This window comes from Hermetia illucens, chromosome 3, assembly GCF_905115235.1.
Source record: "Hermetia illucens chromosome 3, iHerIll2.2.curated.20191125, whole genome shotgun sequence".
Lineage (NCBI taxonomy): Eukaryota > Metazoa > Arthropoda > Insecta > Diptera > Stratiomyidae > Hermetia > Hermetia illucens.
In genome coordinates, this window is record NC_051851.1 from 13,266,338 (window position 1) to 13,291,213 (window position 24,876).

Genomic DNA, 24,876 nt, shown 5'->3' on the forward strand with positions numbered 1-24,876 from the left:
TGGCCTTTGCTGACGACATCAACATCATGGGAAGGACGACCCGAGACGTACAAACTGCCTTCATCCAGATCGAGCAGACGGCTATTGGCGCGAGATTTTGGGCTGCATATCAATGAAGGCAAGACAAAGTATATGGTGGCAACGTCAGCACCGAAAACCAACCAACCAACAACATCAAACCGCACTGGTCAAACGGGAAGAATAAAGATAGGAGAATACAACTTTGAGACCGTTGATAATGTCTCCTATCTAGGCTCGAAAATCACAACCGATAAAAGCTACGATGATGAAATCCGCGTACGGTTGTTGTCAACCAACAGAGTCTATTTCAGCTTACAAAAACTGTTCCGCTCGGAACGTCTCACCATAGGATCAAAGCTCTTACTGTACAAGACAATGACCTTGCCAGTCCTCATGTATTCCTCGGAGACTTGGGTTATTAGCAAGAAGAATCGCGAACTCTTGGCCGCGTTCAAGAAAAGAATCCTCCGAAGAATTTTTGGCCCCCTACATGAGGATCCCCCCATCTCCACCTCCACGTGCAAGCTGCAGATGATAGGTTGACATCCACTGAAAGGGTATATGTTAAGTGGTTTAGCTACAGGGTCAGGTCGCATGACTTGCTCCCTGCGTGTTTTAGGTGTCTATGTTTTGATCACCGCGTGGCTGACTGCCGTGCGAAGGATCATGTCTGCGCTCGTTGCTCGCAGAGTGGCCATATGGCCTCCTCTTGCAGTAACGAGGTTCACTACCGGAACTGTGCGTTCCGGGGTCTTCCGGCCGGGCATATGCTCCGGTCGATGCTTTGCCCGATTTACGCCGCAAAGGTGCCTCGGGCTAATGCCCGCCATTGGGCGCCATGTCACTCACACTGCTGCAGTTGAACTGCGCCAGAGCGGCTGCCGTGATGCATGATCTCGGCCACCACATGCGTGAGTATGACAGCATAGCCGTGTTATAGGAGCCCTGGGCAGTCAATGGCTGCGTCAGAAGTTTGCCTGGAGACATGCGGGTGTTCACTGCTAGGGGGTCGGCTAAGGCGGCCGTCGTCATTAATAATACGCGTCTAGATTGCGTCTGTGTTGAGAGTCTCACTAATGAGCGGGGCGTATGTGTCTCAATCACGGGGCCTTTAGGATGGTGGTTTTGCTCTAGTATGTGCTGTCCACCCATAGACGACCTGGAGCAGTACATTGCGTACCTGGATGAGGTGGTTCCGCGTATTGGCGGAGACCATTCATCCTAGGCATAGGCCAGCGCACATCTTGCCACCGTGCTATATGTAAGGGAGAGGTATTGTCCGAAGTGTTGCTAAAGCATAATTTGTTTTGACGTCAACTGTTTTGACTTTTGAGAGGTCCAGAGGCGTCAGTGACATTGATATTACGTGTGTAAATATAGCAGCAAAGACGTTTGTCCGGTCTTGGAGATTATTGGATGGATGCAATGTGAGTCACCACACTCCTATTGAACTCGTGCTTGTCAATAGGGGTGTGAATGTAAGCGTTGATCCCCCGCTTATGCCGCCCCGTTGGATTATAGGTGGGTGTAATTGGGGTGTATATGTTGCTCGGATGGAGGAGTTAGCCGGCCGCTCTCCCATCCCTGAGTGTGTTCTCTTGTCTGTGGATGAAAAGTTTGCGCTGTTAAACAAGTGGATGTGTAGGGTGAATGACGACATGCTTACGAAAACCGAACGAACGGCTCGGGAGCATGTCACGTGGTGGACTAATGCTCTCTGTGTCAAGCGGAGGGAAGTCCGTCGCCTGAGGAAGAGATTCCAAAAGGCTCGTCGTCTAAGTGTTGTCCGTTCTGATGTTGAAGTCGCCCGAGAAGGATAAGAGTAATCAGCGGTCATACAGGGCGATATCTCTTCTCCCAGCCCTTGGCAAGGTCCTGGAGATGACTATGGTCCAGCGACTGGGGGTGAAAACATCCCATCTGACGTCTGACAGGCAGTATGGCTTCCGTACTGGTAGGTCCACCGACGACGCCTTAATGCATGTGAAGAACTTTGTTATTTGTTGTCCTAGCAAATACGTCTTTGGAATTTTTATAGATTTCAAAGGTTTTGTCCAAAATTCGTGAGTGTGACTGCCAGGAATTAGCTCTGTGGAAGAAACCGGAAGAAAGTGACATACTTGGGAGTTACGATCGGGGAACGCATATCCTTGGCTCCACACCTGCGCGAGCTCAAGCCACGTTTGACTGAATTGGTGTGTATGTTGAGGTGTGAATGGGGTCTAAGCAGGAGAGCTGCTGGATCCATTTATGTGGGACTCTTTCTTGCGTGTTCTACGTACGGGCCCCCTATGTTGTATGATTTGGCGTTGACGGTGCGGGGCAGGCAGTTGCTGTCTTCCTGTGTGTCGTACGGTCTCCACCGACGCCATGCAGGTCTTGTTGGGTGTTCCTCCTCTTGATCTGGAGGTAGTCCGGCGTGTCACGGCCTACAGGATCAGGAGTGGCGTACCTTTGCTGCAAACCGATTCAGTAAGTGTTGATCAGGTAGAAGGGCTAGGACCACTTGTGATCAAAAGCGTATTAGACGAGGGTGTAACATCTAAGTGACAGCTTAGATGGAACGAATTCTTGGAGGATGTGTTCTCGGCCCGGTTATTTGCGATTGGCACCCTAGTGGGAGTTTCATGGTGGTTGTGGTTATGCCTACAACGCAGGCAGAGCTTCTCGGAGATCAATCGTGGAGTTGTGCTGTACAACTCGGGTGCCGTACCCCTTAGTTGCGGCAGAGGTGTTAGATAGGCCTTGCATTCACTGGTATGATTGATTGCCCAATCGGCCGTTTTGTGTGCAACACAGAAAGAATAGATTTCTGTCGAATTTTTCGAAGAGAAACATGAAGGGTCGACTAAAATCTACAGACGGACCAATGTTTTGTTATTTATCAGTAACTTAGGGGAACTTGACCTTTTATTATCTTCACTATCTTTTAGTGACTGGTCATTTGACAAGTTGTCGCTTGTCAATCCTAGGGTCCTATCAAAGGTATATCATTCAACCACGCTAGGATGAATGTTTAGATATTTTCAATTTGCTTATTTCATATTCATAGTTGTAATCAATAAATAATAACGCAAACATTGAACCGTATAATTACTCTGATTTTAATAGTAATTCTTTCTTGTAGAACATCAATTTCTTGGCTATAAAAATAATGTTTAATAGGAAAAATTGCGAAAATTCACAATAAAAAATCATCTATTGTTGGAAAAATAACGATAAAAATTATTTCGCTGCAATAAACGTAACTATCTGGCACTCATATGTGTGCCACGGTTTGTTGGTGAAACAAGCTACTTTTGATATATTTTTTTTTTTAAGTACACAGAGCCCATGACATTATTTCACTTGAAACAAGTCGTCTATGGGCATACATGTAACGACACAGTCGGTGAATGTACCATACACAATAATAGATTGGTATAAAATATTAATGAATTATGGATGGAGTGCAGCGCTAAATGGTTTGGTGTTTCAGCACATAAATGTGCTATAATTTGAAATAACGTCAATTATAGAGCCGACAATTCATATAAACTGAATTCATGTGACGATTTCTCTAAATAGAAACGATATATGATTATTATGTTGAGGAAAGATAGTTTCGTTTTGAAACGATGTGATATGGTTGAAAAGTGATGCCAGTAATGTCATATGTCTATGAAATGAATTAAGTTACTCATCTAAGTGGTAAAAAGTGGATTTGGACTTGGATGAGGCTATTGTGTTCGGTACTACCATGACATTTTAAACAATTAGTCGGTTCTATGGCAAATGACTTTCAAACAGCTCTCGTAGCCTCATAAAAGCGGATGCCTCTTAATTATGACTGAAAATTGAATGGTATACGTTGAAGTAGCACAATGACATAGAATTAAACAAGTCGGGAAATCAGAAGCCGAACTTCCCCTGTTAAGGTGGTCGCAGTCAATTTTATCAATTTTAACCCTCCGCACTCCTAGTCTTTCCAACAAATGTCAAAACAAAGATCGGTTTCCGAAAGTACTAACCGAAACCTTTCATTTGATACCCCACATGACTATATTTGGTGAAAAAAATGTACACCTCCCTTTTGCATGTATGGAGACCGCCCACCCCTTAAGTTAAGTGTAGAATGACGTAATTCATCATATGCGCGAGCATACACAGTTCCCACCTTTCCACCAAATCCAGTGTCAATCGCTATAACAGTTTCCCAGAAAAATGCCTGTGACAGGCAGACAAAGCTTTAAAAAGTGCTTATGGCAGACAGACTGACTGTAATAAGGTTTTATTCCAAACTAGATAAGAAGCATTTGAAACATTCAATCCCTTCTATATTCTTGTGTATTTATGAATTTTTAGTATAACGTAAAGTGTATTTGGCACCCCTGGATTTGTATCTCATCCGTTTGACAGACTGACAGACATTAAAGCGATTGTTTGCCGTCTGACACAGGAAGGGATTTAAATTCATTTAGAATGGCCAACGTATATTATGTTAAAAACCTATAAATATCTGAGGGTATTATATTGAAAGTGTGTAGCTCACGTAGAACAGAATTGAATTGCAATTTTCACTTTAAAAAATGATTTGATTTTTGCTCCGAATCAGAAAGGTCCAGAGTTTTTCCAACGTCAGTATTCCTCACTCTCCCCAATCTACTGCCCTCTCAGCTTCTTCAATGGAGACAAAATTTTTGTATGACTACAGGACTTTGCTCCCTCAATGAACCTCTTGCTAGGATAACCTCTCTTCTGGTGTACGAGGAAACGAGCATTTCCGCTTTAAACACAAGGAGGGATTTAATCGTGGCAATCCTTCCGATAGATGAGCCAAGCGTTGACTACCATTAGGTCTTGCAAAGCGAAAAATATCCTCATGTGCGAGGTCTGATCTCCAGAACTTCCTCAATAACCACTAAAGATATTTAATTGTTCTTATCCCCTTCAAAGTACTCCCCTTGGGGGCGAATACACTTCTCCCACCGGTGTTTCCACTGTTCCATGCATTTAGAAAACTTATGGGCACGGACTCAGGACTCCCAGCGTCCTCAACAGAAAAAAATGCATGGATGTTGTTCAGTTGTTTCAGAGTTTTTTCTGTGATCTCATTTATTGTCTGGAACCGCTAACCTTGCATTGGATACTTGAATTTTGGGAACAGCCAGAAGTCACACGGAGCTAGGTCAGGAGAACAGGGGATCATCATCATTATCAACGGCGCAACAACCGGTATCCGGTCTAGGCCTGCCTTAATAAGGAACTCCAGACATCCCGGTTTTGCGCCGAGGTCCACCAATTCGATATCCCTAAAAGCTGTCTGGCAGTCAGGGTCAGGCAGGGTCTGCCTCGTCTTCTTTTTCTACCATAGATATTGCCATTATGGACTTTCTGGGCTAGATCATCCTCATCCCTACAAATTAAGTGACCGGTCCACCGTGACCTATTGAGCCGGATTTTATCCACAATCGGACGGTCATGGTATCGCTCATAGATTTCGTCGTTATGTAGGACGGAATCGTCCATCCTCATCTAGGGGGTCCAAAAATTCTTCGGAGGATTCTTCTCTGGAACGCGGCCAAGAGTTCGCAATGTTTCTTGCTAAGAACCCAAGTTTCCGAGGAATATATAAGGACTGGCAAGGTCATTGTCTTGTACAGTAAAAGCTTTGACCCTATGGTGAGACGTTTCGAGTGGAACAGTTTTTGTAAGCTGATCTCCAGCTATATCCAATGCTAGTTCCGTCGTTTCGCAACCGATCGGTATCCTCTTCTGATTGAATGATGAGGTTATGAATGTCTGGGTCGTTAGTCTACGCCATGTGAGTTGAGGACTAGGAATACACTTAAAGTCTTCCCTGCTTGTCGTTAGAAGCAACTAAAAGAGATAGAAATTCGTGGGGCGGCAATCTGCAAATTTACCGAAACATCAATAAAACCTCGAATAGGGGTTGACATCACAGCTACGTTCTTTGGCTATTGAAAAGGGATTATAATTGATTTCTGGAATGTGCGCACGTTCATTGACAACAGTTGTGAAGGTTCTCAGAATGTTCACTTTCCCCAGCTCGGGCGAGAATTCCACCCATATAAGCTAGACATGGGCCTAAGTGAAGTAATCTGGTCGGACTCTGGAGAGTACGCCTATTCCTCTTGCGGTATTGTGCTTTTGGACTCTGAAAAGCCAAGCGGCAGCAGACGAGAATCCGGTGTCTCTTGACCTGGGCGCCGGCTTCTGACAGACTTCTAACTGCAGGATTCACGTCTAGGTTAAGGAATATCACAACTGTATATTGCTATACAGCTACGAAGACTTCCGCAAGTTCGCAGTTTAAGGGAGGCTTTCGAAAGGTAACATTTTGATCGTAATAGGTGATCTCAATGTCAAATTGGGCTCTGACAACACCATGCTCGGAAAACATGGTCTTGCGAATGTAGCGATAATGGTGGGAGGTTCGTGGATTTTTGAAACTTACAGTTGACTAGGGTTAGATTCGTGACCGACATCGTACGATCAAATCGACCACTTCGCGATCAGCAGTAAAGAAGCTGTTTCCTGGCATCGGACTCTAAAAAGAACACCATCTGATGGACGCTTACGTTCGCTTGTGTGTTTTGTCCGGAAAATCTAACAGGTTACGAGAGCCGTATGTGTTCGCAGATTTTGCGATGGTCTTGTGAAGGAAGCCCACGGTCAACTTCTCATTCACAACAGCGAGCAACTGAAGAGGTACAAAGAACACTTAACCACTGTACCTAATCGACCACCCAGAAGTTTCTCCTTTTATGGATGAAATGCTGAACCCAATTGTTACTCAATAGCTCCAAACTTTCGTGAATGCGTCGTATCATCGGAATATGCTAACCTGACACTATCTAAAACGAAAAACTTAATCGGCGCACAGGGTCTATGCACTGTGATCAGAAGAAGGAAGTGGCAGTGAATAGGTCACACGTTAAGGAGGAGCGACATGCCATGTAGTGGAATCCACTCTTTCAAGATGGTAGACAAGTGGTTTGCCCCAAGGGTACTTGGCGCAGAACAGTAGAGGAGGAATTCGGGCATCGCGAGAAATTATGGGCTCTTCAAGCAACTGGGAACCATTCCGCGTAGGCGTGATTTATGCACTATACCTCACCAAGGAGTAAATGGTAACCATATATATAACCTGGCGTACCAGGTTGGTCCCGAACTGTAGACCTGTATGGCGAACGCAGACCTGCATGCGACTAGGCCCGTATCATGGGTTGCCGATAATGACATGACCCAGCGAGTCAGCTATGAATATTGCAAGTTAATCTTGTAAATAAGTAGCCGCGGACAAGCAGAACGTTTCCATTTGTGTTCGTCCTCCTTAACCTATTCTTCTCTTTCTGAGGCAGTAAACCTCCTTAACAAATCCGTAATCCGAGGTGAAGGAATAGACGCGCCTATCGGATGAATTGCAGTGATGTTATACTGTATTTCAGCGGATCCCCTACAAATACCTTCCCTACCTTTGGAGGCAACCATGGGGCATTGCAGCATTGGGGCTCTGTTGCAGGGCTGACTGGTTTCCCATTATTCGTGGGAATAAAATTGGAGACTTTTTTTAAATTCTTTAAATGGGACCCCAGGAACACGAAGGCAGTAAGCAACACGGTTAAGTGTCGCTCAACAACACCAGAGTGGCTCTTCGCCCTTGGATATTTTGGCGGTTATGCCGTCAACCACCAGGAAAGGGAGACCTAGGCTTCGTATGGTTTGGACGAACCAACTGAACGAATTTATCGTCCGCGCCTATTATCGTGTCACGGATTTGGAACGGAATCCATCAGGAAACAGACACCGACTCCATGACGTGTTCATAACCCGGTTCCCGGAACTAAATCATGTTTCGGAGCAGAACGTTGTCAATCAATACCGGGTGATAGCGTAAAATAATCGAGTTGCCCTACCAACCAGGCAACAAATTTTCCACGAAGTTTCACTTGAGCTCGGTCTGAAGTCACCAACTTACCGGACTGAACAAAGGAGCAACACAAATACTCCTATAAGGCATTCCATGAACCCAGTAATCAAGCGAAGCTTAGTGACTGGGGATGTCGACTCTATTTATAATAAGGCTTTGACCGCATTCCAGGTCGCATTCACAGAATATGCTGAGATTCTTCCAGACGCTAGGCCACAGATCCCAAAACTAAAGTTTACATCTTTCTGCTAATATCATTTGGCTTATCGTTTGACTAGCGAAACGGCCTGTCGGCCTGTTTGTGTCAACTACACATTTTACGGGGACAAATAGGAGTCATCCTTCAAAATACGACGCAAAGCTAATCCACTGACGCCAAAATGCTGAGCGCGGTGACGATATGATACTTTTGGGCTATGGGCAACTTTCTCTCTGATCTCTTCATTGTTGACGGTTTCCTACTGTCCCCTACTCAAGTTCCGTCCCCACGTACTCGAGGAGGGCGATCAGACCCGAGTCTGCAAGGGACTCATCTGAAGTGGCTCTACCACGAAGCCTCACCGGAGGTTATCTGGTACCATGGGAACCGGGATGACCCTCTGGAAGCATATGCTCCAGGAGAATTCCTGGAGGATGTGTTCTCGGCCCGGCTCAAGCGTGGAGTTGCGCTGTACAACTCGGGCGCCGTACCCCTTAGTTCTGTTTTAGAGATCTAAGGCGATCCAGACCCTGGTTAGGGCCCATTTTCTCCTACATAAATTACCTGTCATCTACTTTATTTCAGATTTTTTTATGCCAACATGTAACACAGATTTCTGTTTGAAATTATATTCAAACAGTCTTTAATGAATTAGTTTTCGTGAACTGCTCTAACCTGTTGAAGGCTTTTAATAACTTGCTTTTATTCAAAACGGCATTCCATATTTACCTTTGGATTCACTATATTAAAGTTCAAACCCATGTATATGTGGCTTACTTGGACAAAGACCAGACAATTAAAGTTATGGCGTTTTCATTTGTTTTCTGTATTTGCATATTTAATTAGTTTCATGCTTTTTTCTCTACTATTTTTCTGCAAATAATGAAGTGATAATGTGATTAAGAGTGAAAGGTATAAAGGCAACTTTTGTAATATTCACGAGGGAAATGTTTTTGATGTGCATTTTAGCGTGTCTCAAAGCTGTTAACGAATAAGTTGCATTATATGTATCATATTTTATCATCATTGACTAATACATATCCATACTGTCATAAGGGCGCTCTTGAACAGTTAAAAATAGAAAAATACTTTGATAGTAACAAATAGGGGCGGGAAGTTGGAGAATTCATGAACAAGGCAATTCTATTAATTGAAATATGATTACGTGGTACAAGAGAGATCTATGACTCGTGTTCACTCCTCTGTGGAGTACAGGGAATCCACACAGCCTTTGCTTGCTATTGTAATTTTTTCTTTAATGATAATCCCACAGAAGCGGGACATCACAAAGACGATCACAAACATCCATGACGAACTGGGGGTAACGAGATCGAGAGGCTGAAGGTCAATCAACTCAGCCATCGCATCATGAGATGGATTTTCTATTCTAACTATTTTTAAATAACAATCTTGGATTCTACTTTAACAGTTCTTGGTCGGTGCTCAGAGGTGACGGCGAGGAAGATGGGGCGGCAACCCTATCGGCCAAACCAAAACCAAGTGGCCGAGGAGAACCTCCATAGTGGTGGCACCGGGAGATGCTGTAATCACTTTAGTTTGCCGGCCATGATTCAGTAGGCGAATGCTCCAAAGGCCTAATCAGGGCGATCACACCTGAGTCTGCACGGGGACTCATCTGAAGTGGCAAATTGGTCACGAAACCTTACCACGGGTATACTGGTACCATGGGAACCGGGAAAGCCCATGGACTCACATACTTCGGGTGAACTCCTGTTGTATATGAGGACAGCTCGGTTATTTGCGATTGGCCCCCTTAGTGGGAGTTTCATGGTGGTTGTGGTTATGCTCAAGCGAGAAGAGACCTTCGGGCCTCGACGTGGTGTTGCGTATCAACACGGGTGCCGTACTCCATAGTTCGGTAGAGATTTAGGTAATTCTTGCATCCACCAGTATGCACTTGGTATAGACTGGTATCGTTGTTGCTTGTCTCAGCGGGGCTCTGATTGTGGTCACAAAATCAACCCGTGTCTGAAGAGGACCGTAGGATTAAGTCTCACGACAGGTGCCTACGTAAAACACCATGGGCTTCACCAGTTCTTGGCCATCACTGATAAAGAATTTCGCAGGCCTTTTTCAACATTTGGAAAGTCACACTTGCCAATTTTTAAGCATTAAGTTGAGAATATGGGGGCTGTTCGCTTGAATACGATTATCCGATCTGTCGGTGAACTTTCTCAATGCAGTTTGTGATATTTTCCTAGAAATACAGTTGATTTCTGATCTAATACCCTCCCTCAAATAGTTGAGGAATACCAGCTTTTCACGGAACACCTTTTCTTTGAAGTATCTCTATAAGAAAACAACACAGGGTAATAGGTCAGGTGAACGGGGACATCGAAAATCAGGCGACCCCTACATTTTCGACAGAGCAATTTAAATGTGGCGTTTGAAGCATGGCAAGTCGCTCGATTTTATCGGAACCAAACATAGCTCATTGAAAAGAAATCATTCAACATGGCGACATAGTACTCAGTGTATTTTCCAAAGGAATAATACCCAATAACTGCGTCCTCCCCAAAAGCACGCTAAACTGTAACCCGAGGACTGTGTAGAAGTATTTCGTGACTGTCTATTGGATTTTCCTCCCTCTTGTCTTTTCTGTACAACTTTGAAATGGTTGATAATTTCTCCTATCTAGGGTAAAAAATCACAGCTACGCGGACGAAATTCACGTCCGGTGGTTGGCTGCCAAAAGAATCAATTTGAGCCTAAAAAACATGACAGTCTGTGAATGGACCTAGGCGGAAAGTTTGCAAGGGTAATGTTAATAGTAGAAGATGTGGCAGATCCTTTCTCAGGTGGAGAAACAGGGTAGGCCAGAACTCCAGACAGCTTCGACAGGGATATCGAATTGATGGACAGACCTAGATCGGACATGAGTTTTGATGCCGGTGGTGTGTCAAGGACAGCTCTCATAGGTCCGATAAGTACTTACCCCTTAAAAGAAACACGAAAATTTAGGAAAAGTGGCGATTTATTCCTCAACATAGTCTCCTCCTAGGTCGATACACTTGAAAAAGCGATGTTCCAACTTCTTCAACTCGTGTGGAAAATATGCTTTCTTGGGGTCTGCAAAGTAGCCCCTGGTGGCAGTGATGACTTCCTCGTTCGACTCTGCCCGGCGAGTAACTTTTTTGAGTTTGGAAACAAAAAGAAGTCACGCGGACCTAATCTGGAGAATACTAGTAGCAGTACGTAGACCAATTCAAACAATTTGACGTGGCGTTGGCGGATGTGTGAGCCGATGCGTTATCATGTGTATGGTGGGGGAGAAGCTACAGCTTCTGAGCACTCAGGGCGTGTTGGCCCATTGTACTCGCAAGCGTTATCATAGTGGATGAGCAAAATGGGGTTTTTTTTCTGCAATTCGGCTTCGAACTGGCCCAATAATTCACCATAGTGAAGCTCTGTGATCGTTTGCCCTTCTCCAGGTAGTCTATGCAGGTGCACTTTATCAATCTCAGAAAACGGTGGCCATCATCTTCGTGGCCCATAGAACAGTATTCGTCTGGTTCGGGGCAAGTTCGGTTGGTGAAGTCCACTGTTTCAATTGTTCCTTGACGTCTGCTGTATACCAGTGGAGCCTTAATTCGTCGGCGCTCACAAAACTATGCAGAAGCTCCTTCGGATTATGCTTAAATAGCGTCAAACATTGCTCTGAAGTGCTTATCATGGCTGCGCTTGTTTTTCGGAGTGAGTTAACACAGCACCCATCGTGGTAACAGCTTTCTCATCCCCAAAATTTCATGCAGGATATGACTTACGCGGTCTTTTGAGATGTCTACCGTTTTATCTATCTCGCGCATCTTCAATCTTCGGTCTGCCAATGCGAGGTCGATTTTTGTCACGTTATCTTTCGTGGTAGCTGTTTACGGGGAACCTGGGGGTGGCTCATCAATAACCAATGTACGACCACGGTAAAACTCATTAAATCAATTTTTTCACGGTGGCCATCGCAGGAGCAGAGTCATCGCACAAAACATCCAAGTGCTCTTTGATTTCGCTGCACGAGTTGCCCTCCAAAAACAAGACTCGAATCTAAGACCGATATTGGTCTTTTCTAAAATTCGCGGACACGCCCGCTTCCACATGTGGTCAAATTCGGCTGAAATTATACTACAGGATAGTGCTTGCTATAGTGGCGCCATCGGGTGACAATACTAAGTACTTATCGGACCGCTCACGTCTAAATGAGACACATTTCGTTAACTTTTACTTTATTTTTGAAATTAACAAAAATCGCCTACTATGGAAATACATTTTTCTCGACGAATTGGATGTTCTTTTATGCTTTCCTCAAGAAATCTCTTCAGAGTTTCCGTTAGCCATTGTAGCACAATTGAGTTGAAGCCTTCCAAACTTCTTCTGAGCGATCCAAAAAAAAAAAGATAAACACAGGGTGATAAGTCTGTACTAAAGGGCGGATCTTCAAAAATCTCCCATCTAAATAAATTCAACTGTTTTCTCGTGGCAATGGCTTTTTCCTACGAACTGTCCATTTTACCGCATCTAACATTCTGTCAGTTAACCCGTTGGGTAGTTCTGTCCCCACGTACTCGAGGAGGGCGATCAGACTCGAGTCTGCAGGGGACTCATCTGAAGTGACTCTGTCACGAAGCCTCACCGGCGGTTATCTGGTACCATGGGAACAGAGAATGCCCTCTGAGAGCATATGCTCCAGGAGAATTCCTGGAGGGTGTGTTCTCGGCCCGGTTATTTGCGGTTGGCCCCCTAGTGGGAGTTTCATGGTGGTTGTGGTTATGCCTACATCGCGGGCAGAGCTCCTCGGAGCTCGAGCGTGGAGTTGCGCTCTACAACTCGGGTGCCGTACTCCTTAGTTGCGGCAGAGGTGTTAGATAGGCCTCGCATCCACTGGTATGAATGCTGAGCCTGCACTCAGTATAAACCAGGACCGCTGTGCTTGCATGGCGGGGCTCTGATTGTGGTCCCAAAATCAATCCGTGTCCGAAGAGGACCGTGGGATTATGCCTTCACGGCAGGTACTCCCGTTAAACCCCCAGGACTTTCATCCAACATTCTGTAATATGCGATACGATGGCTGACTTTGTTGAGCGTCACTCTCGGTCTCGTAGCTCCGGGTTCGAATCTCGCTTGATTATGGTTGTTTGTGTTCGTCTTTTATGTTATCCGGCTTCTGGGGGCATATAACTCGCACAACATTTAAGCCCGCCATCCACGTTCAGTTCAGCCTGTCAGTTATGCCTGAAGAGTTGGCATTTAACCGGTGGCCGTAATGTGGATGGGATTCAGTTGGTTTGTCAGTTTTGACTGTTTAGGCGACCAATGATCGAATGAAAAATGATCCGGCTAACCGGCCAGATATGTTTGCTTAGGCAGAGAGTGAGGAAGCGGGAATTTTATAATCATCTTTATTGCAGATAAACATTTTTGGTAAATTTCCCAAATTTTCGTCTCAAGGCATTCCATGTCCAGAATTGAACTAATGATGTTGCAGCTTGCCCATATGTGGATGGTGCTTTCAGTTGAACTGGCGGCCGGTTACATTGCGGACTCATCTCGTGTAACTGACAAGTCGAACTAAGCGTGGACGGCGGTCTTTAGTGTGATGATAAAAAGCTGAAGTACAGCGTGTTAGTTAGTGTTTCCTGTTCACTCCTGGTGGAATTTAGACCATCCACACAGTGAGATTGTGGTTCAGTTTCACTATCGCACTTAACGCTGACGAACACAGGCACCCAGGACGACTGGGATTCGAATGCACAGCAGCGAGATTGGGAGGCTGACGCTCTACCCCCTGAATCATCGCGCCGTCAAAGAAGAGCAAGAAACTTACAAAATTTTGTGAAAGTACTTCGCATTGATTCTGTGTCTATGGTGAAGGGAATCGACGTGACAAACTGCATCCCGAATGACAACAGTGTCTAGGCTTTCGCTGCTCTCCATTATCTACTCCTTGCTAGCTTGTTTCAACTTCGGTGTGGTAAATCCATGTTTTGTCGCAGGGGACGAACAAAGGGGTCGCCAAATTTATATAAAACATTGGACAAATGGTAATTTTTGTTCATCTTCTTGATCCTCCTCCTGCGTTGATTTCAATGTATTTCTTGAGTCTATAGATGCACCTATCAAAATATTCCTTTGAATCGGTTGAAAATTCTGAATTTCGACTTTGATCCTCGTTAACTCCTTATTAAAACTAAAGACATTTCCTGTCATGTCGTCTTATTTTTCGTAATAACTAGATATCATACGGCACTAGGAACACGGTTGAGGAAGGGAGCAACTGGCTCTCGAAATATCGATATTTACGAAACAATACAATAAGGTTGTCCCTAATCAGAAAACAACCTTTTCATTTCATTCTAACCCTGAGGATAACCAAAAAGTTCAACGCCAAAAATCGGATATCACACGTTCCTAGACCGGGGGAGTGTGGATCTGGACGAACTTCTTCGATGTCTCAGAGCACAATTGCATCGTCATTGTGTGAAGAGTTACGTCGAAGTTCCTTTTTGGCTTGCCTACAAACAATTTTTTCAAAAATTTGTGGTAAGCACGTTTCTGTAAATCACTTCGATGTTACTATTTAACCAGTTTCTAGCAGAATGACAGCTACAATTTTGGCACTGGTGAAATAAGTTGACATCATTTCTTTTGTCGACTTTTGTTGCCTTGCTTTGGTGGCCGGATGGGCTCCTTTCTGGGCTGCATATCATGGATTGGTGTTTGGTTTCCGGGTCATACTTATAGAGGCAAACTTATAATCTGTAGTGATTTTATCGAAGATGGTAGAGTGGCCGTTTTTAGTTGTCACAAGCAAAGATTTAACAAAGTGAACGGGTACCTCCTTTTGAGCGCCATCTAAAAGGTGTGGAACCTGTCGCAAAGATTTTTTCAAGTATTCCAGATGATCAAATATTCGTGACACAGTCATGACATTCAAACACATTCATTAAAAACGATTCCTCGGGTCAATCCGAGATTTTCTTTTATTTTAAATTTTACTAGGGCCACATTATTATCATCAGTCGAAGATTTTGGGCGGCCTTCACGCCACTTCGCGCTCCAAGGAAAAATTTCCTGTCTGGAATCTTCCAAATCACTTTGGCACAATTCTCAGTGAGGGTGCACCCACCCCATAGCATAGCAGACCTGAAAATATTTTATTTAAAGATTGAGAGGTTCTAAGTCCGCATCCACTTGATGTGAGACCGGACCAAATGGACAGCAACTTATCCCCTCTTTTTTTTTGGTCCACGGACACCGAAGACTGTTTTACGGTTTCTGACCAGGGCAGAGGCAAATCTTCAGACGCTGCCTCACCTCTGCCCTGGGATCCCTCAATCCTTAAATAAAATATTTTCAGCTCTGGCCAAGTTTTGACCATATGGGTGGATTTACGGTTAATATAATTCGCAGTCATGTCATGTTCTCCGAATTATATACAGGAGCACTTAGCGTCTGCGGTTTTCCATCCAAAACCAATGAAGTGGTATTGAGGCATCCTTTCCTATGACTTTCAGGAACTACCGCCTTGAAATCGATTTTCACTATGTAAATCACCTTCAAAAGCCTAATTCTCCCAAAAGCTACTTGTCCTGATGTCCAATTTTGACATTTTCCGATGAAAAGACGGGTCGGGTCGCCTGTCAGCACAACTCAAGTGGAATAGATCTATTAATATTTTGATAAGACGTTTTTCTTTTCTGTGACCATTTTTCGAGAGAGCAGTAGTGGTTTTTAGTTAAACAAAATCACTGATAAGAATAGATGAAGCGTTTATATTACCTGTACCTTGCGGCCATATTAAATTCTACTCGAATCATTCATGTTTTTCAGGGAATTGTTGAAAATCCTTTGTAGTTACTTTTCGACGCCGCCAGATAGTGATAAAACAGGGCGTACTGACCACGAAGATAATATCGAAGTAAATTGTAACCCGACCTTGAAAACTCTTATGCTTCTTGCTGTTTGTTTCTATTCGTGGCTTTAAGACTAACATATAAGCAGGATAAGTTCTAAAAGAAATCAAGATAAATTCCTTACTCGTAATGCTTACATACTAATATTTTGATTTTTGTCTAATTTCAGGATGAGATCCCTGATTCAGGCTCAGAGAGCTGCGGAAATGACGTTGATGGGAATGATGATGAAGATGATGGTGATGATGAAGACGAGGATGAGGATGATGAAGGTCGGGAAGCTAATGAAGAGAATTTCTTGCTTCATAACACAGCGGCTGATCATAGTAGAAAACTAACAGAACTATTTGAAGCGGCAGGTAATATTATTCATTTAAGTTACTCCTTAAGGGTAGTTTTGGGTTTCAAAAAAGATAATACGTTTTTTATGAATATACTATTATCAATTTAATTTGAGTAGATATAGATATAGAGAGTATTTTGAGGACTGGACACCGTATAGAGGGAGCTTCATGATTTTTTTTAAATTTTTCGGTTTCTCAGAAACTATAATAAGAATGGGTGTGTTAAAGAAATAATCACTTTCGACCACTCCCACTTCCTGCCTTTCCTGCAAAAACTAAAACCGGCATCGGAAAGTACTAATCAAGACCTTTCATTTGATACCCGACATGACTACATTCGGTGAAAAAAAATTGTACATTTCCTTTTGTATGTATGAGGAACCCCCCTTAAAATCAACGTAGAAAAATTTTACTCACTACATGTCTGGGCGTTGACAGTTCCCACCTTCTCGTCAAATTTTGTGTCAATCGATTTTAATAAAAAGGAGGGGGTAATTTTTTAAAGTTTTAGAGGTTTGGCCACTAGTATTTGAAAAAGGTGTTTCCAAGAAAATCTCGTTTCATTTTTTTTTAGATGCTAGCATAAAAATCGATGCTTATTTTTGCCATTCCTGGTGAATATTCAGCATCTTCTGTCTCCGTTATATGTGGTCGCGGCTAATGCTTTTTAAGGTTTTATATAAAACAAAACCTTAATTAAATCGATTCAATGTCTGCTAGTCCGTCTCTCTTTTTTTGTAAGAAGGTGGAAATGTTCAAAATATACCCCCGACACGCCCTTTGTTTCCTCTAGGTTCCTCCTCTCGGCTCTGAATCTCGGACAGTGGAAGAATATGTGCTCTGGCTCCTCGGGGAATCCCATGCCATTTGGACAATTGGGCGAATTGTATAATTTGAACCTGTAGAGGTGCTAGCGATATCCCCCATGCCCCGTCAGAAACTGGGTGAGATTATATAGTAATTAATCTGCCCATGTTGTTTCCCTAGCCAATTCTTGGTGGTACGGATCAACCTGTGTTTCCACCGACCCTTTTTTCAGAGGTCCCAATACTCCTGCCCTCTATTTACAGATCTCTCCTTTTCGGCGTTCTTCGTATACGACAAAGGGGACACTAATTTCAGATTGTATATACTCGTCTCTCAACATAAGATTAAAACACAGAATAACGTAATTAATCGAGGGATCCATAGGAGGTTTCAATTCATCACTTGATTTTATTTTTTAGCAGAGGAGCTTGGCAATTCATTATTTTCTCTAGAAAATTGATTCGCCTGATATTCCACTCCACGTTGACCTTTAAGGTTTTGCGTAAAACAAAATCTTATAAAAATCGGTTTACTGTCTGTCCTTCTTTTTTTTTTAATGGTACGTGGAGAGCTTCAAAACCTACCGCTGACTTCTGTCATACGGTTATATATGACTTTCACCTACTAAAACCACCTGCTTCTCCAGCCACTCTCACCGCGCGACTGCCTTATGGTATTACGTCGCCGTGCTGGATCAGTATTTAACTGTTATTCGAGATGGTGATCCTCTCCTTCTCTTTCTTCCTTCTAAACTCCTGGCGTAGCATTTCGCAAACATTCTTTATTGCTTGTTCTACCGTTTTCCATACCTCAGTCGAATTCAACACATTCTCCACTATATTTTCCGCCGATATATGGATATTGGCTAAGTCTTCAATTTCCGTTCTGTATGTTGCGAACATTGGGCAATAGAAGAGCATATACTCCCCATCCTCCGTTACGTACACACAAATCGGGCAGTTCGGAGAATTGTCATGGCCAAATCTGTAGAGGTATCCCCGACAGCCACCATGTCCGCCTAGGAATTGCATCCAATCATAGCCCGCGTTACCATGCCTCTGTTTAGTCAACATTCGGTATCAACCCATGAGGCCAGCGTCCTTTCTTATTCTCGTCCTATTGTTTCTACCAGTGATAGATCCCTTGCCGACTGTTGTCGAGCCGCGTTAGGTTCAATAGCTTCGTGAAGTTTTTTCTTCGTTGTCATCTTCGATTATATTAATTTCACCAAATTATTCGCAGAGTGATATGAAAAACGCATCTGCCACTGTTGATGGATGACGTCTCTCTGTTTGTTTGTCTGTCTGTCTGTCTTTTTTTTTTAAGGAGGTGGAAATCTTCAAAAGACTCTGGCCTGGGCACGCCAGAGTGTGGGATTTTTATCCACTAAAACCACCCACGAATCCCTCCCTACCCCATGGAATCATTTTTAGGTATTACATCACGGGGCAGAGTTAGCTTACTTTAGCTAGGTCTTCTTCCGTCTACCCGCGGGGTTCGTAACCGTCGTCCTCATTTCTTCTGCTTTTCGCAGTTTATCCTGGTTTACTATGATCATGAAATTGATCGCATCCCAGTCTCCCTGACAAGCTACCATTCTCCGGACAAAATTTTCCGGTGATAGCACTTCACCTAGAGTTTCCTCTAGGTTCCTCCTTCCACGAACCTAGGACACTGGAAGAATACGTGCGCCGGGTCTTCTGGGACCCCGTCACAGTTTGGACAATTAGGCGAGGTGTCCAATTTAAACCTGTACAGGTATTGACGGTATCCTTCATAGCCGGTGAGAAACTGGATGAGTTTATAATTGATCTCCCCATGTTTTCTCTCCAGCCACTCCTCACATCCAGAGTCACCACCACACAATATTTGCTGGTACAACCCCTTCCGTGAATGGCATTTTCGGCCAAGCCAGTAACCATTTTGATGGCATCAATGGTTGATCTGCCTTTACGGAACTCATACTGCCTATCTGAAAGGCCCCCTTGGCTCTCGACGACTGGGAGTAATCTATTATAAATAACCCGCTCCAACATTTTCCCCATAGTGCCTAGAAGACATATGAGTCTATAGGAGGACGGTTCCCCTGGCGGTTTGCCAGCCTTAGGCAACAGCACCAGCTTCTGCCGTTTCCATGGTGCAGGAAAGATACCCTCGGATATGGAAGTTTCGAACAGCTTCGGTCTACATTTGACGGCAAGTTTGTGGGCGTTATTCGGTATGCCGCCAAAACCCCGAGCTTTGCTGTCGCCTATTCGACTGCAGATCTCCAGCAGCTCGTCCCTGGTGACTGGTGGAATCGGCGTCATATTCAGGGGGCGCTGGAAGGTGTCAGTGCTCCCCTCTTGTTGGGGAAATAACCCCTGGATTATTTTCAACAAGAGCATAGAGCACGTGATCTGCGGAGATGATCGGCCTCTGAATCGGCCTGTCACGATTTTATAGGCGCTACCCCATGGATTTATGTCCGCTTCCAAACAGAGCTCCTTAAAAAAATCCTTGAGCTTCTTGCGAGCTTCCCTATAGGCATGCTCCTTTTGCCCTTGATCGATCCTACCTATTATTCTCTGAGCCGTTCGTCTGTTTCTGTGGCAAATCGATCGAAGGCTCGCAAGTTCACTATTCCACCAATAATTGGGTCTTCTAGTGGGGAATGAGCATCTCCTAGGCATCGACGCGTCACATGCTTCCGAGATGCTCTGTGTAACATGGAGAACTCTATCCGTGGAGGTGCCTGCTTTGCTAGGCAAGTCTAGCCACACCTCCATAAATGTTTCCTCATCCATCGCATTTGCAGACCATCCTGGTGTTCTTTTGGGTTTCGGTTTCCGGCTTGCGGAGTGCGAGTCTCCTGCCCTGGGGCCCCGCCCTTAGTTCAAAAGTGATTGCCTAGTGGTCGGTGTACGTGAAGTCCTCGCTAACCTGCCAGGACATGTCACGTGCTAACGCAGGGCTGGCAAAAGTCAGATCTACAATTGAACCAGTTCCCCCTTTCCAATAAGTGTTTACATCGCCTTCGTTGGCCAGAACTACATCCAACTGGGTGAATGCTTCTAATAAGCACCGCCCCCTTGCGTTAGTCTCTTTGCTACCCCACTCGATAGCCCACGCATTAAAGTCACCGGCTATCACCTTTAGACCTCGTCCCCTTGCGTCGTGAACAAGATCGTCTAACAGGTCTTCAAACTCAGGCAGTGTGAGGCTCGGTGGGGCGTAACAGCTATATACGAATATACCGCTTATTATTGCCCACGACCAACAACTTCTGCGCTGACTCCACTGGCAGTCTGTCTGTCTTCTGTTACACGCATTTTTCTCGGAAACGGCTGTAGCGATTGACACCAAATTTGCTGGAAAGGTGGGAACTATGAGGGGTGGGGGGTCCCGTACATGCAAAAGAGGGGTGTAAATTTGTTCCCATCAAATATAGCCATGTGGGGTATCAAATGAAAGGTCTCGGTTAGTACTTTCCGAAGCCGGTCTTAGTTTGACATTTGACATTTGCTGGAAAGGCGGGGAGTGAGGAAGATCGAAAGAGATCAATTCTTCTACGAACCCATTCTCAGAAACTACCCATATCTGAAGCGTCGAGCTTCCGGTTTCTGAACTTGTTTTTTATTTCGAATTTCTTAATAATATTTTAAGGGGGATATTTTTGAAGTTCAAAGGAACCTATTTATGTAAAAACTTGAAACCCAGAAGTCCCCTTAAGTTTTTATAAAAGTTAATTATAAGCAAAAAATCATGTTCAATTTTCATCATTTATCCGAATTTTCAATTTAATACTTATTGACTGCAGCATGCAAAGATTAAATTGAGTTTTCTATCATGTGATCCATTGCCATAAAACTTGTAAAGAGAGAAAAAAAACGCTGTTTGGATAAATATGTACAATCGTTGTTTCACGAGCTTTGTGGTCATGAATGACATTGGCATGATATCAAATAAGTTATTAATATTCCATTCCATTCGAGGGAATTTCTTTACTTTTTTTTCTTATATTGCATCCTTAATTTATTTTCGTCTCGGAACAGTTCGCTTTGTGATCTTATTCTCCTACAACTGAAACAATGAGCATTTTTTCAAGTATTCTGAAATAAGTAGTTATTTACGATTTCTTTCCCATCTGGATATATTCGCATTCTAGGCTTATATCTGCAATGATCCAACTGATAAACTGTCAAATTCAAGTCTTCCCACTCCATATCCTGGAAGAATGTGTCTCCGTTTTCATGGAACTGGAATTCTCGCTTGATTTTCGGTTGATTATAATTGTCACCTCTTGGATCTGCTATCAATTTTTCACGGGGCACATATCGATACCTGTAATCTGACATATATATAGAACGAAGCATTGCAACAGGTAAAATGTTGCCTTTTTGAATTTCGCGACGCAAAGATTCTATTCAAATTTCAATTTGTATTTCATCAAATTTTCGCTGTCGTAGACTGGCTTGCTGCCAGCAACTTATTATTGTGCTTAAATGCACCGATGACATTGTAGAGTGTCGTATTCCCGGGTTGAACAGTAGAATGAGGTTAAACGCTTCGAACGTCAGATGTAGATATAAATTTAGTGTGTTGAATCCAAAGTACAAAATTCAAACCCTATGAAGGTGACAAATGGACTTCTCGTACTTTCTGAGAATCCAAGCCAACTTAAAGATTCAACATCACTGAATCACTTGAAAAATGCCAGCTCGACTCACTTGAGATTCCATGCCAAAGCTGCCTGAACAGCAAGCAGATGTCATATAATTGTAAATTTAAAAAAATATCAGGAACTCATTACTTCAACTTGCCCATGAAAGTTTTCCATTGCCCATGATCTTGTTTGCTATATATAAAGTTGGGTATGAGCCGCTTTTTTGCTGAGAAACTTTGACTAGGAAAAAAGCGACTTATTAAAATTTAAAATCCGCTGCATATATATATATATATATATATACTTGTCTATAGGTTGGAAATCTTTTGAGGAATCATTTAAACTCTTTAAATTATTCTCTGTGCAAGTGCGAGAGCCATACACACTTGTAATCCTTGAGAATTATTTCGTTAAGGGGAAAGAAAATCTAGAACGAATTAATTTATATTTTTGCCATAGAACAGGCTCGTTGATGTTTATATACGTTGTATACTTGTATAAGATGCCGTCCCCGTGCTATTTGGTCTACAGGCACATGTAGGAATTACACTATCTTGGAATCCTGTTCATATTTTCTGAATATTTTGCTACATATTCTAGGTGATTGGGAACAATCTTATTCATTATCTGGAAAAAATTGTTGGTCCCAGTCTAATTCTCTTTGCATTTAGTATGAACATTATGTCCTTGTCAGATTGCTCAATAGTCGTGGCCATCGATCATGCTCATCTTCGTTAATGATATTCGTGGCCATTGGCGATGTGTGTGTGTGTGTATGGTGGGGGAGAAGCTACAGCTTCTGAGCACTCAGATGGTGTTGGCCCATTGTACTCGCCACCCCCGTCTAACGGAATATTCCGGATTCGTTAACGTATCGCAGGATTTCCGTTAGTGGATGTGATGCTACCCGTCGCAATTGGAGAACATCGGCACCAAAGATCTGATGCCTGATGCGTCCATAGGCGGGGCATTCACATAGGAAATGCTCCGTGGATTCCGCTTCCTCATTACAGGAGGGACACGTATCATCTTCGGTAATTCCTATTCTGAACATATGCCCAGCTCGTGAATTATGGCCTGCCAGAATGCCCACAATACACCTGCAGGTCCTCCTGCTTTTCGACAGGATAAACTTTGCGGTACGTATGTTGGGTTCTGGCAGGAAAAGTTTGGTGTGTCGAGCAGCATTTAAGCTCTACCACCTGACATTATGGGAAACTTGTTCCCAGTTTTTGAAAACAGATTTAGCCAATGCTACTGATACCCCAATTGCTGGCTCCGGTCCTGGCATAGGGGGGATTGACCCCTCTTTCGCTAAGGCGACCGAGATTTCATTTCTCTCTATGCCACAGTGACCAGATACCCAGAGTAGTTCCACCGTATTGAATCTAGACATAGAGTTCAAATGGTTTCTGCATTCCTGAACGATTTTCGAGGTGATCAAAGGACTGCTCAATGCCCCCAGTGCAGCTTGACTGTCACTGCAGATTGCGATGCGCCTACCCTTCAACCGCTCGTCAATCACCCAGTTTGCCACACTTAGGATCGCATAAACTTCGGCTTGAAAAACCGTTGCATATTGTTCCAAAGGGAAAGCCCACTTCTCGTTTTTATTCGAGAGGTAGACTCCGGCTCCAGAACCCTCTTCTGTTTTTGAGCCATCGGTGTAGAAAACTTCCGTATATCCCGCCACGCATTACTCTGTGTCTTCCCAGTCCTCTCTACGCTTCAAGGTAACTACATATCTTCTACCAAACAGATGTATGGGGACACGAGAATGGGAAGGCATTGTAAGAACTGGATTCAATCCTCCCAGTAACTCTTCCAATGCTCTGTGCCCCCACATCCGTTGTTTTCCCATAGATCTAATCGAATTAGCCTATGAGTCGCTCTCATTGCAGTGCTTTGAATAAATATATCCAGGGGCTGCAAATTGAGTAGTGCATTCAGAGCTGCGCCGGATGTCGTGCTCATGGCACCAGTGATACTCAGACAAACAGTTCTTTGCAGTGCGGCTAGTTTACGGTGAAAACCTTTTTGTCTCACCTTAACCCACCACACTATGGATGCATATACGAACATCGGCCTAATGATGGCAACGTATATCCACATTACCACATGAGGCCTGAGTCCCCATGTCGAGGCAAAGGTCCGTCTGCACAGCCCATAAGCTGTGAGAGCTCGTTTCATCTTTACCTCTACATGTTTGTTCCAAAGAAGTTTTTTATCTAGAGTGACCCCCAGACTTCGGAGAGTTGAAGGGTAGTACTCCTCATCTCAGGGAGACAAAGTCCATCCAGTTTTCTTCTTTTTGTGAATAAAACCATTGTGGTTTTATTTGGCTTAACTGACAAACCATGTCTAAGGTACCAGCTGTCTATCAAATCAACGGCACGCTGTATATTCCTACACACCGTTCCAAGGTCCCGATCAACAGCAAGTACAGCCACGTCATCAGCATAAGCTTGAGCGTGTATTGGCAAATTTTGCAGTTCGCATAGCAGTGAGTCGATCAGCATACTCCACAAAAGCGGCGAAAGCACACCTCCTTGGGGGCAGCCCTTCGTTGCTTCCGTAGTCAGGTAGCGATCGACCCCTACCTCAGCGCACAACAATCTTTGCGTTAGCATAGCATGGATCCACTTAAAGCATCATCAACACCATGCCCCTTCAATGTCCACGAACACCCCCATCGCGTACTCACCATTCAAAGTTGCATCCTCTATCTTTGTGACCAAAGAATGAAGAGCAGACTCACAGGACTTTCCACGTTGGTAAGCATGTTGGTTTTCACTAAGTGGGCGTGACCTAAGTGCGTTTCCACGTCACATTCCACCACTCCACCAGTCTCTCCAAACCTTTCAGTAAGAATAAAGTCAAGCTGATCTGTATGAAGTTCTTTGGATTAGAATAGTCATCTTTCCCAGGTTTCGGTATGAAAACTACCTTAACCTGTTGCCAAGAAGAAGGCACGTAGCCCAGAGCAAGACATCCTCGAAAAA

At 43.9% G+C, this 24,876-nt stretch overlaps 1 protein-coding gene across 5 annotated transcripts in view; it reads left to right on the plus strand.

Annotated features, from left to right (window-relative positions):
* The window catches only part of LOC119650748 (ankyrin repeat and KH domain-containing protein mask), a 136,767-nt gene that overhangs the window by 61,589 nt on the left and 50,302 nt on the right, over positions 1-24,876 (plus strand). For all 5 annotated transcript variants that reach the window (XM_038053830.1, XM_038053833.1, XM_038053832.1 and 2 more), the window contains one exon: positions 16,248-16,437. In XM_038053830.1, the coding sequence (XP_037909758.1) occupies positions 16,248-16,437 (190 nt within the window). The remainder of the gene's footprint in view (positions 1-16,247; positions 16,438-24,876) is intronic.